At 37.8% G+C, this 19,818-nt stretch overlaps 1 protein-coding gene across 4 annotated transcripts in view; it reads left to right on the top strand.

The window, feature by feature from the left end:
- MCF2L2 (MCF.2 cell line derived transforming sequence-like 2) overlaps nt 1-19,818 on the top strand; it is a 239,805-nt gene that overhangs the window by 59,497 nt on the left and 160,490 nt on the right. For all 4 annotated transcript variants that reach the window (XM_067034104.1, XM_067034103.1, XM_067034105.1 and 1 more), the window contains 2 exons: nt 13,850-13,940; nt 16,930-17,049. In XM_067034104.1, coding sequence (XP_066890205.1) covers nt 13,850-13,940; nt 16,930-17,049 — 211 coding nt within the window. The remainder of the gene's footprint in view (nt 1-13,849; nt 13,941-16,929; nt 17,050-19,818) is intronic.

Raw genomic sequence — 19,818 nt, 5'->3', positions numbered from 1 at the left:
ATTTCTAATGAGATCAATTTTGGTAAACTGTATTTTCCTAAGAAATTACCTATTTTTGTCTTGGTTTTAAAGTTTCTTTGCATAGAGGTATGCAAAGTAATTTTTCTTAAACAAATTTTCTTGTGTTTCAGTGGTTATTTTCCCTTTGCTGTTTCTTAGTTTGTTTATCTGTGCTTTGTCCTTTTTCCCCCCTTGATTAAGTGAGCTAGTGGCTTATTTATTTTGTTAGTTTAAAAAATGGGATTCTGAAAACATAGGAAAAACACTCTGACATAAACCACAGCAAGATCTTTTTTGACCCACCTCCTATAGTAATGGAAATAAAAACAAAAATAAACAAATGGGACCTAATTAAACTTCAAAGCTTTTGCACAGCAAAGGAAGCCATAAACAAGACAAAAGACAACCCTCAGAATGGGAGAAAATATTTGCAAATGAAACAACAGACAAAGGGTTAATCTCCAAAATTGTATCAAACAGCTCATGGAGCTCAATTTCAAAAAACAAACAATTCAATTAAAAAATGGGCAGAAGACCTAAATAGACATTTCACCAAAGAAGACGTACAGATGGCCAAGAGGCACATAAAAAGATGCTCAACATCACTAATTATTAGAGAAATGCAAATGAAAACTACAGTGAGGTATCACCTCACACCGGTCAGAATGGCCATTATCAAAAAATCTAGAAACAATAAATGCTGGAAAGCGTGTAGTGAAAAAGGAACCCTCCTGCACTGTTGGTGGGAATGTAAATTGATACAGTCACTATGGAGAACAGTATGGAGGTTCCTTAAAAAACTACAAATAGAACTACCATATGACCCAGCAATTCCACTACTGGGCATATACCCTGAGAAAACCATAATTCAAAAAGAGACATGTACTGCAATGTTCATTGCAGCACTATTTACAATAGCCAGAACATGGAACAAACCTAAATGTCCATTGACAGATGAATGGATAAAGATGTGGCACATATATACCATGGAATATTACTCAGCCATAAAAAGAAATGAAATTGAGTTATTTTGTAGTGAGGTGGATGGACCTAGAGTATGTCATAAAGAGTGAAGTAAGTCAGAAAGAGAAAAACAAATACTGTATACTAAAGCATATATATGGAATCTAAAAAAAAAAAAGGTACTGATGAACCTAGTTGCAGGGTAGGAATAAAGAGGTAGACATAGAGAATGGACTTGTGGACCCGGGGAATGGGGGAGGGGGAGGCTGGGGCGAAGTGAGAGTAGCATCAACATATATACACTACCGAATGTAAAATAGTTAGCTAGTGGGAAGCAGCAGCATAGCACAGGAAGATCAGCTTAGTGCTTTGAGATGACCTAGAGAGGTGGGATGGGGAAGGTGGGAGGGAGGCTGGGGGGGAGGGGATGTGGGGATGTATGTGTGCATGTGGCTGATTCCTTTTGTTGTACAACAGACTAGCAGTATTGTGAAGCAATCATACTCCAATAAAGATCTATTTTTAAAAATGGGATTCTGAAAAGGATAGAGAAATGGCAATGGTGATTGGGTAGGCTCTTAGCAATGTCTTCTACAATAAAAATCCTATTAGATATAAAAATAAATAAATAAAAAATAAAAAAATTAACAATGGGATTCTGATTTTTTCGTTAGATCTATTGGCTTTTCTCTTTTCTACCTTATTCTCTTTGCCTTTCTCTTTAATATCTTCTTCGTTGTGCTTTCTTTTGGGTTGCTTCTTTTTTTTCTCTTCCTTTTTTTTTTTTTTTTTTTTTGTGGTATGTGGGCCTCTCACTGTTGTGGCCTCTTCCGTTGCAGAGCACAGGCTCTGGACGCGCAGGCTCAGCAGCCATGGCTCATGGGCCCAGCCGCTCTGCAGAATGCAGGATCCTTCCAGACCCGGGCACGAACCCGTGTCCCCTGCATCGGCAGGCGGACTCTCAACCACTGTGCCACCAGGGAAGCCCCATCTCATTTATTGAGTTGAAAATTTTTTCTCATTTTTTGAGTGTTATGAATTTTCTTGATCATTGCTTTGAATGTAGCCCATAAATTCTGATATGTAGTTTTGCACTGGCCAAAAAGTTCGTTTGGTTTTTGCTGTAAGATTGTACAGAAAAACCCAAATGGACTTTTTGGCCAACCCCCAATATTTTCGTTATCACTGTATTTTAGCAATTCTCTAATTATATTTTATATTTCCCCCTGACTGAAGAGTTGTTTAATAGAAGGTTTTTAAAATTCCAGGTGTTTTCTTTGTAGCCCTATATCATGACCAATTTTTGTGGATGTTCCATGTGTGCTTGAAAAGAAGGTGAATCCTGTATTATCAGGAGGTAAAGTCCAATACATTTCAATTAGCTCTTCCTTTTTGATTATGTTTTAGGCATTCTATAACCTTATTGACATGTTGTCTATTCTGTCTTGTACTGAAAGTGGTATATTAAAATCTCCTATGTAAAATGTATTTCTGTCTGTTTCCTTGTATCTCCTGTAGTTTCTGCTTTAAAAAACTGGTTATTAGGGTACTTGGAGCATAGATATTTATGACTATTATATCTTCATTGTGAATTGTGACTTTTAGTATTAAAAAGTGTTTCTTGTGATGTTTAATGCTTTATGGCTTAAATTCTACTTTGATACCAAGGCTGAAATCCTTTGCTATTGTTTCCATTTGCCTAATACTCTTTTGCCAATTCCTTTATTTTTAGCCTTTCTGAATTACTTTGTTCTAGATCTTTTTCTTGGATACAGTATATAGTCGGTTTTTACTTCGTTAAGTCAAATTGAAAATCTTTTTCTTAAATTAAGTGCATTAAGCCTGTTCATATTTATTGATATGACTGATATATTTGATCTCAATTTCATCATTATTTTTTTCTTTTTTTAATTAGTTTTTATTGGAGTATAGTTCCTTTACAATGTTGTGTTAGTTTCTGCTCTACAGCAAAGTGAATCAGTTACACGTATACATAAATCCACTCTTTTTTAGATTTCCTTCCCATTTAGGTTACCACAGATCATTGAGTAGGGTTACCTGTTCCAAACAGTATGTTTTCATTAGTTATCTATTCTATACCTAGTAGTGTATATATGTCAATCCCAATCTTCCAATTCGTCCCACCCCCATAAAATAGCAACATATATTTCATGTTATAACTACTAGGTGTATTATGTTATATTTACTGTATTTCTCTACATGATATATTTTCTTTGCTTTTTAATTTTTTAACTTCTTTTGATATTTAGAAAGATTTGTGATTTTGTCCTTGTATTTATGCCTTTTTAATGCCCTTAGTCCCTTTTCTAAAATATAACAATTTACTATCTGGTTTTTTAGTTTTCAGTAATATCCATTGATTCCCACCTGTTGTTTATACAACAGTCAATTAACTTATTCTTTTCTCTCCCCTTCTCCTTTTTCCTTCTATCTTTTAACTTGGATTATTTCTATATCTTATTTTCCTACCATGGTTAGTATTAGACTTACCATTAAATATGTTAAATTAATCCCTTTGCTGCAGTTTCCCCAAGTTATCTCTTAATTGGATGAAGGACAATCTTACTAGATTCTTCGAAAGGGGCTTATAGTTACAGAATTCCCTGAGGTTTTTTTTACATATTTATAACTTTTTCTATTGCCTTAATACTTGAAAGCCAGCTTGTCAGGATAAAAAATTCTTGGTTCACACACTCTGTTCATGAATTGTTGTAGAATGTTGTTCCATTCTCTCCATGATTTGTATACTACTTTAGAAAAGTATGGTGCCTGTCCGTTTCCCTTCTCCTGGTAAATTATTTGATGTTTTTCCTAGAAGTGCTTAGAATTTTTACTTTATCATTAAAGCCTAACAGTTTTACTAGGATATGTCTCAGAGTTGATTGTTCAGATCAGTTTTCCCAGGTGCCTGCTAGTCCTTTTCAGGTTTATGTAGAATCGGGTCATTTATTGTTTTTGGAAAGTTTTCTTGTGTTATACTTGTAAGTATTATTTCTGTTTCTTTGTTTTACTTTTAGTCTTTATGGACTCCAGTTATAAATATGTTGGTTCTTTTTCAGTCTGGCTTCTGTTTCCACCACTTTCTTTCTGACCTTTTTTATTGTTTCCTTTTCTTTTTGTTTTCATTCACTTGTTTTTTTCTTTATGCTATTTACTGTCCCTTATTAAACTTTTGTTCACATATGTTATTGCTTGGTATCTTGTTATTTAGACTCCATTTCTCATATGATTTTGCTTCTCCTTTTATTTTTCTGACTTCAATCAGAAAAATTTTCTGACTTTATTTTTTCTTTTTTTACATATTAGAAAAGTCCTATTTCTGTTTTTGGTTTTTGAGTTTCTTATTTAAAGTGTCACCTGTGCCCCATCCCCTACATGATTGTTTATAGACATGTAATTCAGTTTGGAGAGCTGTTACAGCTTTTTGTCTGCTTAATGACTAATTTTTTACAGGAATTTTCATTATCTAAAAAGTTTTTTAATAGACCTTTTTTAAGTTTACGCAAAATTGAGTGGGAATTTCAGATATTTCCCATATACTCCCTGCCCCCCGCACACACCCAACCTCCCCATTAACATCCAGCACCAGAGTGGTACATTTGTTACCACTGATGAACCTACATTGACACATCATTAACCCCCGGAGTCCATAATGTATATTAGGGCTCAGTCTTGGTGTTCTACATACTTTGGGTTTGGACAAATGTATGTTGACGTGTATCCACCATTATAGTGTCATACAGAATAGTTTCACTGCCCTAAAAATCCTCTGTGCTCCACCTGTTCATCCGTCCCATGCTCCCACCCCCCAACCCCTAGCAACCACTGATTTTTACTGTCTCAATAGTTTTGCAGTGTGCACAATCTTATGTAGTTGTAATCATACAGTATATAGCCTTTAAAGACTGACTTCTTTCACTTAGTAATATGCATTTAAGTTTCTTCCATGTCTTTTCATGACTTGACAACTCATTTCTTTTTATTACTGAATAATGTTTCACTGTCTGGATGTACTACAGTTTATCCATTCACCTACTGAAAGATATCTTGGTTGCTTCCAAGTTTTGACAATTATGAATAAAGCTGCAGTAAACATCCATATGTGAGGTTTTGTGTGGACATAAGTTTTCAGCTTATTTAGGTAAATACCAAGGAGTACACTTGTTGGATTATATGGTATGAGTATGTTTAGTTTTGTAAGAAACTGCCAGACTGTATTTCAAAGTGACTGTACCACTTTGAATACCCACCAGCAATAAATGAGAGTTCCTGTTCCTCCACATCCTTGCCAAAATTTGGTATTGTCAGTACTTAGGATTTTGGTCATTCTAATAGATGTATAGTGGAATATCATTGTAGTTTTAACTTGCAATTTCCTAATGACATATGTTGTTAAACATCTTTTCATATGCTTATTTTCCACCTGTATATATTCTTTTGTGAGGTATCTGTTTTGGGTTTTTGCCCAGTTTTTAATTGGGTGGTTTGTTTTCTTATTGTTAAATTTTAAAAGTTCTTTGTATTTGGATAATGGTTCTTTATCCAATATGTCTTTTGTAAATATTTTCTTAAAAAAAATTTTGTGGTTTGTCTCCTCATTCTCTTGAAGTTAAAATTTTGATTCTTATTCTCTCTTTTCCCCTTTATAGTAGACTTATATAGATGAATACTGCTTGCATCTTTGCAATTAGTAAACAGGTTTGGTGGTATGGGGTGGTTTATAAGATTCCTAGTTCAAGAACAAAGAACACCATCTCTTGTTAGTATAGCTAAATATAGTTTCTTTTATTGGTGGACTTAAAAAACTTTTTTTGGAAGTTAAGGGGAAGGGTGTGTATCCTTGACTTTTTTTTTTTTTTGTCTTGTAGGATGCTAAATTTTACCTCTTGCTTCTTTTTGTGTTTACCACACAGTTACCACCTTTCCTTTCATTTCCTTTTCTCTCTCAGAAGGCTTGTCTTTCCAACACTGCCTCTCTGAGTCTTTCTCTAGTCAGTACCCTGAGGTACGAGGACTCTTTTCAGTATCTTTGCACTTAGGGTGAACTTTTCTTTTCTGGGAATGGTTTTATCTCCATCCCTTCTTTTCTTGACTCTCCCTATATATTAATCAGAGTTCTCCAGAGAAACAGAACTAATAAGATATATGTATATATATATATATTATGGTTAATTTTATGAGTCAACCTGATTGGGCTAAGGGATGCCCATTTAGCTGGTAAAACATTATTTTTGGATGTGTCTGTGAAGATATTTCTGGAAGAGATTAACAGTTGAATTCATGAACTGAGTAAAGCAGATTGCTCTCCCCAATGTGAGTGGGCATCATCCAATTCATTGAGTGCCTGAATAAAATAAAAAGGCAGAGTAAGGGTGAATTCTCTCTCTACTTGAGCTTGGACATCCATCTTTTCTTGCCCCTGGATATCAGTGCTCCTGGTTTTTGGGCTTTCAGACTCAGATCAGGTTTTACATCATCAGTTCCTCCATTCTCTGGCCTTGAACTTGGATTGAGTTACACCACTAGCATTTCTGGTTCGTTAGCTTGCAGATGGCAGATCATGGGACTTTTCAGTCTCTATAACTGCATGAGCCAATTCTTATAATAAATCTATTTTTGATATAAATATATATCTTATTGGTTCTGTTTCTCTAGAGAACCCTGATATATAGATATAGATATAGATTTACTATAATGCATTGGCTTATCCAATTATGGAGGCTGAGAAGTCTCACAATATGCCCTCTGCAGACTGGAGACCCAGGAAGGCCAGTGGTGTAGTTTGAAGCCCTAAAGCCAAGGAGTCGATTTTGTAGATTTCAGTCCACGTCTGAAGGCCTGAGAGTCAGAAGCACTAAAGGCAGAAGATCAATGTCCCAGCTCAACACTCAGACCGAGAGAGAGCATGAATCCCCTCTTCCTTCAAATTTTTGTACTATTCAGGCCCTCAGTGAGTTGGATGATGCCCACCCACGTTGGGGGGGGGTATTCTGGACAAACCAGGATCGTTGGTCGCCCTACATTTGACTCAGTCTTATGACAATGCAGTAAAATTTCAGTTAATTAAATATTTTCTATACCTAGCTTACTGAAAAAGGCAAATCATAGAAAATATATTAATATTAGAGCTTAATTAAGAAAACATGTACCATATCAACTACAAAACTGCTCTGGTATTTTGGGGTCAGAACACATTTACCTCAATCTCTTACACTCATATATTTACACTTAGTCATATTCAAATTTTGACTCATCAAAAATTCAATTATATTTATTTCAGAGGAGTTACTAAGACTGGAAATGAAGGAATATAGTGTGAAAAGATTTTCCACATTAACAGAGTGTGGGTTTTGTGGCTTGAGCATTGCTCTTGGAGTCAGAAGATTTGAATCTTAGCTCTGCACATAGTGTGTGACTTTGGACAAGTTATTATGTTTTAATCACCTTTGAGGGTGATTTTCCTCATTTATAAAGTGGAAATATTATCACCAGCCTGGTTGTAAGGGTGGTTGTGAGGATTTTATTAAATAGTATTCATGCAGCTAATCTATCATAGGACCTTAGTGTTAAAAAGAACAATAGGGATTAAAACAGCCAAATGTTCCCTAAAGAAATGTGTTGTCTAGAAACCCCATTTCCTGTGCATTTTGTTTAGTTGAGTTTTTGACCTTTTATTGAACCAGATAGGGTGGAAAAATAAACCCCTCAGTAGTTGATATTACTGCATGTTTTTTAGAATGTATTCCTTATTGGAGGAACTATATTCAAAATCATTGTCATGATTCATTAACTCTTTTTTCTGAATTATGGCCGTACACAACTGTGGCCTGTACACTGTTGTGTCAGGAGACACAGTCCTTTATGTACACAGGTATATTCCCAGCAGATCCCACCCTGTTTACCCAGATGCTGTGATCTTGGGCCTTGGTCTGCAGGGAACTGAGAAGAGCCTTGTTGTGGGGGACATTTGCCCTTGTTTTGGCTGGGGAAGCCACCTATGCTGGCAGCTGTTTATTTCATAGATCAAAGAACATCCTGTGTTTACATACTATATTATATTGCTGAGCCCCTCCCAGCTCCATCTTGCTGAAGAGCCCTAGATGCTCTCTTAGAACATTGAATTGAATAATTATTTGTTTTAAAGAAAAAAGAAAAGAAATAGAAAACACTAGTAACAGCAAAATATACAAAATAAAACTGCCACAAGATACAAGCACATCTGCTGTGAGAAAAAAATTGAAGGGGAGCCATGGGGTGGGGTTAAGAGTATTAGCATTGCTATCAGAGAGCTCTGAGTTTGAAATCCAGTTTTGCTAGTGTGATATCAGGCAAGTTATTTTATTTCTATCAGTCTTTGTTCCTCATCTGTAAAACGGAGACAACAATATCTATTTCATGAAATTAAGATAAAAAATAAAGATGCCAGATAAATGATAGGAGCTGAAGATTAAAGTAGCTATTGTCTAAAATTATTGTTGTTATTGATGTTGGTTTGTTTTTGCTGTACTACAGAACTGTTTTGGTCATTGTTGTATGCCCTTTGATCAGTGCCTGATACCTATTGTACACTCGATAAGTATGGATCGTTGTTTTTAAGTTGTATAATATTTTTCCTTTTTCACAACTTGAATTTATTTAATTCCTTGGGTTTTTAAGCTGAGTTATAATTTACATAAAGTATACACATCTCAACTGTATAGCTCGATGAATATTTACCTGTCTATACATCATGTAACAACCACCCAGACGAGGGTATAGAATATTTCTGTGAAGGTTTCCTCCTGCTTCTTTTCTATCAATATCTGCACTCCTACCCCTTCCCTCCCCCAAGGAAACCACTATTCTGATTTTATTATCATTGATTAGAAAAAAAAAATATTTGGAAGCTAAGCAACCACCTCTAAATTATCCATAAACTAAAGAAGAAATCATAAAGGAAATTAGAAAACACTTTTAGTTGAACAATAATGAGAACAATATATCAACATTTACATGATGTAGCTAAAGCAGTGTTTAGGAGAGAATTATAGCTTTAAATACTTATAATGGAAGATAGGAAAGGTTTAAAATCAATGATACAATCTTCTACCTTAAGAAGTAAAAAAATTACAATGGCAGTTAAACCCAAAGAAAAGAAAAGGATTGGAAAGAAAGAAAGAAAGAGAGGAAGGAAGGAAGGAAGGAAGGAAGGAAGGAAGGAAGGAGGGAAGGAAGGAAGGAAAAAAGGAAGGAAGGAAGGAAGGAAGGGATGGAGGGAGGGGGGAGGGAGGGGGGAAGGAAATGAAAAATAGAATAATGGAGTTCCAATTTAATTTCATGGTGATCAGAAATACAACCTGTATGATTGCAGTTCTTTAAAATGTGTTGAAATTTGCTTCATGGCCTAGGATAATGGAGTATTTGATGAATGTCCCGTGTCCTTCTAAAAAGAATGGATGTTGAGTTCTTCAAAGTCAAGTCTATATCCTTGCTGATTTTTTGGCTCTTTGTTCTATCAGTTATTAGGAGAGAAGTGTTAAAATCATTAACTTTGTGGATTTAACTGTTTTTCTTCTAGTTCTATCAATTTTTATTAATGTATTTTGAATCAATGTTACTTCATACATACACATTTAGGATTGTTATATTTTCCTAATAAACTATTTTTATATATTACTTTATTGGATTATAATTGCTTTACAATGTTGTGTTAGTTTCTGCTGTACAACAAAATGAATTAGCTATATGTATATCTATATTCCCTCCCTCATGAGCCTCCCTCCCACCCTCCCCATCCCACCCCACTAGGTCATCACAAAGCACCGAGCTGATCTCCCTGTGCTATACCATAGCTTCCCACTAGCTATCTATTGACTCTTTTATTTTTATGAATCATTTATCTCTATCAATACTCCCTCTCTTTGACCCTACTTTTTCTAATATTAATATAGCCACACTGGCTTTCTTATGATTAGTGACTGCATGGCATATCTTTTACCATCCTCTTTCTTTTTTTTTTTTTTTTTTTTTTTGCAGTATGCGTGCCTCTCACTGTTGTGGTCTCTCCCGTTGTGGAGCACAGGCTCTGGATGCGCAGGCTCAGCGGCCATGGCTCACGGGCCCAGCCGCTCCACGGCATGTGGGATCTTCCCAGACCGGGGCACGAACCCGCGTCCCCTGCATCGGCAGGCGGATTCTCAACCACTGCGCCACCAGGGAAGCCCCATCCTCTTTCTTTTAATGTATCTCTGTTTTTACGTTTAAAGTGTAATCACTATCTCTTGTAATCAGTATTTTCACCCTGACACTATTTTCCTTTTTAATGGAGTCATATAGACCATTTCCAGTTAATGTGATTATTGAGATTGGTTGTGTTTAAGTTTACCATCTTGCTATTTGTACCATCTGTGACTTGTTCCTTTACTCCTCCTTTCCTGACATATTAGTCTGCTCTGGCTGCCGTAACAAAATACCATAGACTGCTGGCTTAACCAACAGAAATTTCTTTTCCTATGGATCTGGAGGCTAGAAGTCAAAGTTCAAGGTTTCAGCTGATTCTGTTTCTGGTAAGGCTCTCTTTCTAACTGCTGACAGCTGTATTCTTACAGTGTACTCACATGGCAGAGAGAGCTCTGGTGTCTCTTCCTCTTCTTATAAGGGCACTATCCCTGTTGAATTAGGACTCTACACTTATGACCTTATTTAACCTTTATCACTTCCTTGCAGGCCCTATCCCCAGTTACAGTCACATTGATAGAGCTTCAACATATGAATTTGAGGGGGACACAATTCAGTCTATAGCACCTGCCCACCTTTGAATCATTCAAATATTTTCAGTATTCCATTTTAACTCTTCTATTAGAAGAGCAATGGTTTCTCTAGTGTTACAGTACATATCATTTTACATATACATTATATTTAATAATACTTTGTTATTATTTTTGCTTTGAATAGTCATTAGTCTTTTAGTGAAATAAAAGCATAGTTGATAATATTTATCCACATATTTAATGTATACAGTGCCCTGTATTCCTTCTTGGAGATTGAGGTTACCATATGGGATTATTTCCTTTTAGGAACATTCATTTGCCTATTACCAGAGTAGGCGACTGCCACTTCTTATGAAAGCCTCCTCTAGTATTTGTTCACTGTAGAAGGTCTTAACTCTCTCTGGAATTTGTTCATTTAAATTTCTTTGTCTTCAAGTTCTCTTATGTTTTTAAGGACAAATTTGAGTTTTTAATTTAACCAGGTATTTTTGTTTGTTTGTTTGTTTGTTTTTTAGGTAGGAATGAAAGACTTCCTAAACCTTCTTTTCAGGCTGTTTCTTTCTTATACCTTCATGCTTCCAACTTCATTCAGCCTGGAGAACATTCTTTAATATTTTTTGAAGTATATGTTTACTGACAATAAATTCTCTCAACTCTAGTTGTCTGGAAATGTCCTATTTCACCTTCATTTTTTAAAATAGATTTTCAGTGGGTATAGAATTCTAAATGAATCGTTTTGTAGGTCAATACTCTGAACAGGGACTTCCCTGGTTACGCAGTGGTTAAGAATCTGCCTGCCAATGCAGGGGACATGGGTTCGTGCCCCGGTCCAGGAAGATTCCACATGCCATGGAGCAACTAAGCCTGTGTGCCATGACTACTGAGCCTCTGCTCTAGAGCCCGCGAGCCACAACTACTGAGCCTGTGTGCTGCAGCTACTGAAGCCCGCATGCCTAGAGCCTATGCTCCACAACAAGAGAAGCCACCACGATGAGAAGCCCGCGCACAGCAATGAAGAGTAGCCCCTGCTCTCTGCAACTAGAGGAAGCCCGTGCACAGCAATGAAGACCCAACACAGCCATAAATGAATGAATGAATGAATGAATAAAACAAAAAAAATACTCTGAACATATATCATTAGATTGTGGCTTCCATAGTTTGAAAATCAGTGATTATTTTTAATGTTACTCTGAAGGTAATGTATTTTTTTCCACTGGTAGCTTTTAAGAATTTTCTCCTTGTCTTTAATTTTCAGCTACTTGGCTCTGATATGTCTAGGTGAGCTTTTCTTTACATTTATCTTGCTTGGTATTGGAAGAGCTGCTTGAATCTGTGAGATGATGTCTTTGATCAGATATGGAAATTTCTTCATTATTTTTTCAAGTATTGTTTCTATAACATACACTCTCTCCTCTCCTTCTGGGACTTCTGTTCATGTCCCACATCTCCTTTACATTCTTTTCTTTCCATTTTCCCCCTGTGTTTCAGTTTGAATATTTTTAATTGATCTGTCTTGTTTCACTTATCCTGTCTTCTGCTGTGTTCAATCTGCTATTAAGCAAATTGAATGAGTTCTTAATTTCAGACATTGATGTTTTGTAATTCTAGAAGGTTCATTTGATTCTTTATTTGGATTTTAGTTCCCTGTTGAAATAATGCATCTTTAAAAAACTTTTAATTGAAGTACAGTTGATTTACAATGTTGTGTTAGTTTCTGGTGTACAGCAAAGCAATTCGATTATACGTATATATGCACTGGCAGTTAAAATACTGGTGACTCACCTTGATCTTTTTGAGGCCTGGTTTTAGTTTTTCTTTGGACAAGTTTATTCCTGTTTTGTCCTTACTCCTGGAGTGTAGCCTTAATCCTGTGGAAACTCCTGTGATGTTTCATTTATCCTAGAGTATGGCCTTTATAGAGTTTCACCTGAATGCCCAGGGTGTTCATCAAAGTCTGCCTATTCTGGCTGGGCCCAAATACCAATTGTCTCTCCCCAGAACTGTGCAAGCTTCATAATTTCTCATCAGTTCTGACATGTGCAGTTGCTATTCTCTGCCAGACTCCTGGAGTCTCACCTAAAATCATAGGGCCAAGGAGTTGGCTAAACATTCAAGGGGAATTTCCATGAAAACTTCTGGGGTCTCCTCTCTGAGGCTTCCCCTCTTGACAGCTATGCCCCTCAAATTCCGGCCACAGTTGTATCTTTAATCTCTGACCACCCTTCCTTGCACTGTGGCCTGGCCTGGAAAATGTTTCCAGTGAGAGAACCTGGGTCAGTGTGGAACTGTGATAATGGGTTGGCCCAATAATGCTTACTTCAGATCAGCTATTTATGTTATCTTGCAGAATTTGCTTAGATCTTCTGCCTTATTTGCATACACATACTTTTTAAGGTAAAGCTCACCTTTTACTCAAATTAGAGAGTTACTGAAGGTTTACTATAGGCCAGCTACTTTTTGTGACCTTGATCTCTTTTTTTTTTTTGTGGTACGCAGAGCTCTCACTGTTGGGGCCTCTCCCGTTGCGGAGCACAGGCTCCGGTTGCGCAGACTCAGTGGCCATGGGTCACGGGCCCAGCTGCTCCACGGCATGTGGGATCTTCCTAGACCGGGGCATGAACCTGCATCCCCTGCATCGCCAGGTGGACTCTCAACCACTGCGCCACCAGGGAAGCCCTAACGTGTGTTATTTCTGAACACCTCTGGGACTGACTCCTAGGGAAAGATGTTGATAGCTCCTTGAATGTCAGTCTTGGGAGTGGAAAGATGGCAGAGCTCAAGCTCGAGGTCCTCTGCCTACACTGTGAGATGTGGTGCCTGACTGACTTGAGTCCTTGTGCTTGTTTGGTGTTTCATACATTTGCTAGTGAGAAACAGCCCTTGAGAGGGTTTGAGACATGAAATATGTCTGTTTTGTGAGGGCTGCCAGGCTCAGATGAGGAGAAGAAGCTGGTTCCTTTGTCAGGGAAGTCAGACCCGGTTATCCCCTCCTGCTGTGCAGGGTGTTTACACAGTAACCCTGGAGTGACACGGAGACAGTGGAATTGTTCTGCTAAGGGAGCCCCACAGAACCCATGTGTTTCACTGTCTGATACTGACCACACCCTCTTTTGCAGTGTGGAGGCTGCCAGCATCGGATTCATCATTGTTATCGACAGACGAAGGGACAAGTGGAGCTCCATAAAAGCATCCTTGACACGAATAGCTGTAAATATTTATTTTTGTGCTCTTATTATAAAGGTCATTTAAATGGTCTATTCAACTATTTCACATCAAAGTCATGGGGAAGTGGAAGTCATTTTATGCCAAATTTTGGGAAGGTCTTTGTAGCAGAGGCTGTTGTGTCATGTCCATATGCCCTCTGCCACCTGAAGGTCACTTACAGATGATTCCTGAGCATGTCAAAGGCTTCCTGAGTCTTTTTACCTTACTGACCTCTCTGGTCACTGGAGAGGAGTGGGTAGGGAGTGCTGGGAAGTTAATGCTCCAGCAGTGACCTGCAGCTACTGAGTTACGGGCGTTGGTGGCTAAATACCCTAGCTTCTGCACCCCTCAGGGGGACAGTTCTGAGGTACGTTCCGTACAGAATTTTGGAGTGTCCAGGCCCTTTCTGCCCGCAGCAGTCCCCCCTCACTGATACACTGGCTCTCTAGCCATCACTCTCTCACCAGCACCCCCATACTCCCTAACTCTTTTTCCCGGAGTCACCTCCTCAGTAAACTCTTTAGACCCAAATTCTCATCTTAGGGTTTGCTTTGGGGATCACCTAATTTAGGGCAGTCTTCATTTTAGTTTTCAAATTATTTTTTCACAAATTAGAAAGACACTGGCAAAGCCAAACAAAGTGATATGATAGGTGCTTGCTTTTGGCATTAAATTGCAGAACCTTGGATAGGCTTCCGTTTCCATCTTATTAGTCTGATTTTTACCCCTGATTGTTGCCTTCTGGCAAGTACATGCATCCTTTCTCTGTAGGGACCTCAGACCAGGGAACTCAGCCGCATGAGCCGGCAAAGACACCTCAGGGCCAGCCACACCAACATTTCCACCAAAGCATGCCTCCCTGGGGCAGTTGGGACTGGCTGAAGATGATGGGATATGGTAGGATGGTAATGTAGAGGCTGGGATAGAAGAGGGATGTTTGAAGCCTCAGTTATGCCTACTTACAGAAGCAGTCACACATAGGGACGTGGACACATACAGAGTCTCAGATCACTTTGGAGCCTCATCCAGATACACAGATAGTGTTTCAGCTCATTTGTCCCGTACAGACATTAAAAACTGCAAGGATCTTCTGTTTAGGAACTTGCATTTCAAAGATGAGGGAATGGGAGACTCCCTTCTCTTTGTGCATGGATTGTTTCATACCTTTGGTTTAGTTTTTTTTTTTTTTTCTAAATTTTATTTATTTATTTTGGCTATGCTGGGTCTTCGTAGCTGTGTGCGGGCTTTCTCTAGTTGCAGTGAGCGGGGGCTACTCTTCATTGTGGTGCGCAGGCTTCTCATTGCGGTGGCTTCTCCTGTTGCGGAGCACGGGCTCTAGGCACGTGGGCTTCAATAGTTGTGGTACGCGGGCTCAGTAGTTGTGGTGCATGGGCTTAGTTGCTCTGTGGGATGTGGGATCTTCCGGGAGCAGGGCTCAAACCCATGTCCCCTGCAATGGCAGGCAGATTCTTAACCACTGAGCCACCAGGGAATTCCCTACCTTATTTATTTGAGGGATAACTACAACGATGGTTGATGCCCTGAGGGTTTAGACAGTGCCCATGACCATTCCAGAGTTCTGGCCTCCAGAGAGTTCTGGTTTCCCAGGATTCATAGACAATACTTGAATCATCTAATACTTGAGACTAATTTGTCCAAGAATTACATTGATCACCTTTATGTGTAAAAGATCCTATAGTGTGGGGATCTGAAAACCTGACTACCAGTCAGAATCTCTTCAGGTGCTTGTTAAAAATACAGATATCTGGACTTTATCCCAGTCCTAATGAATCAGAATATTTCAGGGTAAAGACCAGATTATTGTGATTTTAAAAATAAATTTATTTATTTATGGCTGCATTGGGCCTTTGTTGCTGCGCGTGGGCTTTTTCTTGTTGTGGCGAGCGGGGGCTACTCTTTATTTTAGTGTGCGGGCTTCTCATTGCAGTGTCTTCTCTTGTTGCAGAGCACGGGCTATAGGCACGCAGGCTTCAGTAGTTGTGGCTCGCGGACTGTAGAGTGCAGGCTCAGTAGTTGTGACTCATGTGCTTAGTTGCTCCACGGCATGTGGGATCTTTCCGGACCAGGGCTCAAACCTGTGTCCCCTGCATTGGCAGGCGGATTCTTAACCACTGTGCCACCAAGGAAGTCCCAAGACCAGATTATTTTTTAACAAGCACTTCAGCAGGTTGTTCTTGAGAACCACTGGAAGAATGGAAAGCCATGAGCGATGGGAGACTTGGATTCCCAATTTTGACACTAAGTTGTTACATGAATTTGTTATCTCATTTCTCAGAATCTTACCTCAAGATGAGAACAGTGCTTCCTGAAAGCAACTTAGCATAGCAATAAGATGCATTAAGAACCCTTAAAATACTAAATCTTTGACTCAGTAATTTTTCTAGGAAGCTATGCTCTAAAATGTGGATAAAGATTTCATTTTAGTGTTATTTATAATAGTAAAAATATGGAGGAGACTAAATCACTAGTAATAAGGGATTGGTTAAATAAATTCTACACCCATAAAAATATTTCCAAAGAATTTTTAATAACAGGAATAAAAGCTCATGGTATAATATTAAATTAAAGGGCAGGTTACAAAATATTTCTACAGGTTGAGTTTAACTACGCTAGATATTTAAGCAGAGAAGATAGCCTAGAAATACTTAAATTGAAATATTAAGAATGGTTATGAAATCATGGATGATTTTCTTATTCTAATGTATACTTTTATTAATTTCTCAATTTTTCTATAAAGAGTATAAATTGTTTTTTTAATCAAAATCTTTTTGTTTGTTTGGTTTGGTTTTGCTTTTAAGGAAGGGTTTAGATTATGTGACCAGTAAGAGCTCTTTCAGCTGTGATATCCTGTGAAATATATTCTAATTCTTGGTATCCATGGTGTCCACTTTAACTTTGTCATCTGTAATCTTGGGCAAGCGGAGACCAATGGATGTGACATTTGCCCTGACACTTTTTATGATCCTTCCAGGTAGCATTTCCAGGAAACTTGCAGCTCATATTCATTCTTCGTCCATCTTGCTTTATCCAGAGGACGTTCACTGACATTGGCATTAAGTACTATCGAGATGAATTTAAAATGAAAGTGCCGGTAAGCATGACCTTTCTTCTTGTCTGCATTTGTTTAGGGCATGTGGAGAAGATGGCATGTGAGTTTGTTTCCAAGGAAGGTAGGATTCCTCAGGCAGAGAGGGAGATGAGGGCATTCTGGGCAGAGGGAACGGCACATGTAAGGACATGGAAGCAGGAAGTACACTGTTTATGTGAGGTCCATGGGGAAACCCCATTTTTGTTGGAAGTACATATAGGATCATCTTTTGGAAGAAAAGGTAAGAAACATGGAATATGTCTTAAATGTAAGGATAAAGGTTCTGGATTTAATTCAGTAGGCAATGGGGATCCAGTGAAGGTTTTTGAGTTGGGGAGTGACTTGGGTAAAGGAGTACTGGAATTACATAAATCCAGTAGTGTTATATGAAAGGTGATGTCCAAGACTGTAGAAAGAGATTGAAAAAGGAAGGGAAACTGTAATAGTATGAGTAAAGAAAAATCAGGATCTAAAATACGGGGGTGACAAATATAGGCAACTGTGAGTAAAAATTAAAACCAGAATAACTGAGGCAGAAGAACAGAAAAGTGACCTGGAAGATAAAATTGTGGAAATAACTACTGCAGAGCAGAATAAAGAAAAAACAATGAAGAGAAGTGAGGACAGTCTCAGAGACTTCTGGGACAACATTAAACACACCAACATTCGAATTATAGGGGTCGCAGAAGACGAAGAGAAAAAGAAAGGGACTGAGCAAATATTTGAAGAGATTATAGTTGAAAACTTCCCTAATATGGGAAAGGAAATAGTTAATCAACTCCAGGAAGCACACAGAGTCCCATACAGGATAAATCCAAGGAGAAACATGCCAAGACACATATCAATCAAACTATCAGAAATTAAATACAAAGAAAAAATATTAAAAGCAGCAAGGGAAAAACAACAAATTACATACAAGGGAATCTCTGCAAGCCAGAAGGAAGTGGCAGGACATATTTAAAGTGATGAAGGGGAAGAACCTACAACCAAGATTACTCTACCCAACAAGGATCTCATTCAGATTTGATGGAGAAATTAAAACCTTTACAGACAAGCAAAAGCTACGACAATTCAGCACCACCAAACCAACTTTACAATAAATGCTAAAGGAACTTCTCTAGGCAAGAAACACAAGAGAAGGAAAAGACCTACAAGAACAACCCGAAACAATTAAGAAAATGGTAATAGGACATACATATCGATAATTACCTTAAATGTAAATGGATTAAATGCTCCAACCAAAAGACATAGACTGGCTGAATGGGTACAAAAATAAGACTGGTATATATGCTGTCTACAGGAGACCCACTTCAGACCTAGGGACACATACAGACTGAAGGTAAGGTGACAGAAAAAGATATTCTTTTTCCGGCAAGTGGAAATCAAAAGAAAGCTGGCATAGCAATTCTCATATCAAGCAAAATAGACTTTAAAACAAAGACTATTACAAGAGACAAAGAAGGACACTAAATAATGATCAAGGCATCAATCCAAGAAGAAGGTATATCAATTGTAAATATTTATGCACCCAACATAGGAGCACCTCAATACATAAGGCAAATACTAACAGCCATAAAAGGGGAAATCGACAGTAACACAATCATAGTAGGGGCCTTTAACACCCCAGTTTCACCAATGGACAGATCATCCAAAATGAAAATAAATAAGGAAACACAAGCTTTAAATGATACATTACACAAGATGGACTTAATTGATATTTATAGGACATTCCATCCAAAAACAACAGAATACACTTATTTCTCAAGTGCGCATGGAACATTCTCCAGGATAGATCATATCTTGTGTCACAAATCAAGCCTTGGTAAATTTAAGAAAATTGAAATCCTATCAAGTATCTTTTCCAACCACAACGCTATGAAACTAGATATCAATTATAGGAAAAAATCTGTAAAAAATGCAAACACATAGAGGCTAAACAGTACACTACTTAATAACCAAGAGATCACTGAAGAAATCAAAGAGGAAATCAAAAAATACCTAGAAACAAATGACAATGAAAACACGACAACCCAAAACCTATGGGATGTAGCAAAAGCAGTTGTAAGAGGGAAGTTTATAGCAATACAATCCTACCTTAAGAAACAAGAAACATCTCAAATAAACAACCTAACTTTACACCTAAAGCAATTAGAGAAAGAAGAACAAAAAACCCCAAAGTTAGCAGAAGGAAAGAAATCATAAAGATCAGAAATAAGTGAAAAAGGAGTGAAGAAAACTATAGCAAAGATCAATAAAACTAAAAGCTGGTTCTTTGAGAAGATAAACAAAATTGATAAACCATTAGCCAGACTCATCAAGAAAAAAGGGAGAGGACTCAAATCAATAGAATTAGAAACGAAAAAGGAGAAGTAACAACTGAACTGCAGAAATACAAAGGATCATGAGAGATTACTGCAAGCAACTATATGCCAATAAAATGGACAACCTGGAAGAAATGGACAAATTCTGAGAAAAGCACAACCTTCCAAGACTGAACCAGGAAGAAGTAGAAAATATGAACAGACCAATCACAAGCACTGAAATTGAAAATGTGATTAAAAATCTTCCAACAAACAAGAGCCCAGGACCAGACGGCTTCACAGGCGAATTCTATCAAACATTTAGAGAAAAGCTAACAGCTATCCTTCTCAAACTCTTCCAACAGATAGCAGAGGGAGGAACACTCCCAAACTCATTCTACGAGGCCACCATCACCCTGATACCAAAACCAGACAAAGATGTCACAAAGAAAGAAAACTACGGGCCAATATC

Source organism: Kogia breviceps, chromosome 5, assembly GCF_026419965.1.
Source record: "Kogia breviceps isolate mKogBre1 chromosome 5, mKogBre1 haplotype 1, whole genome shotgun sequence".
NCBI lineage: Eukaryota > Metazoa > Chordata > Mammalia > Artiodactyla > Physeteridae > Kogia > Kogia breviceps.
The sequence above is the reverse complement of the archived record's forward strand: the minus strand, read 5'-3'. Positions and strand labels throughout refer to the sequence as shown.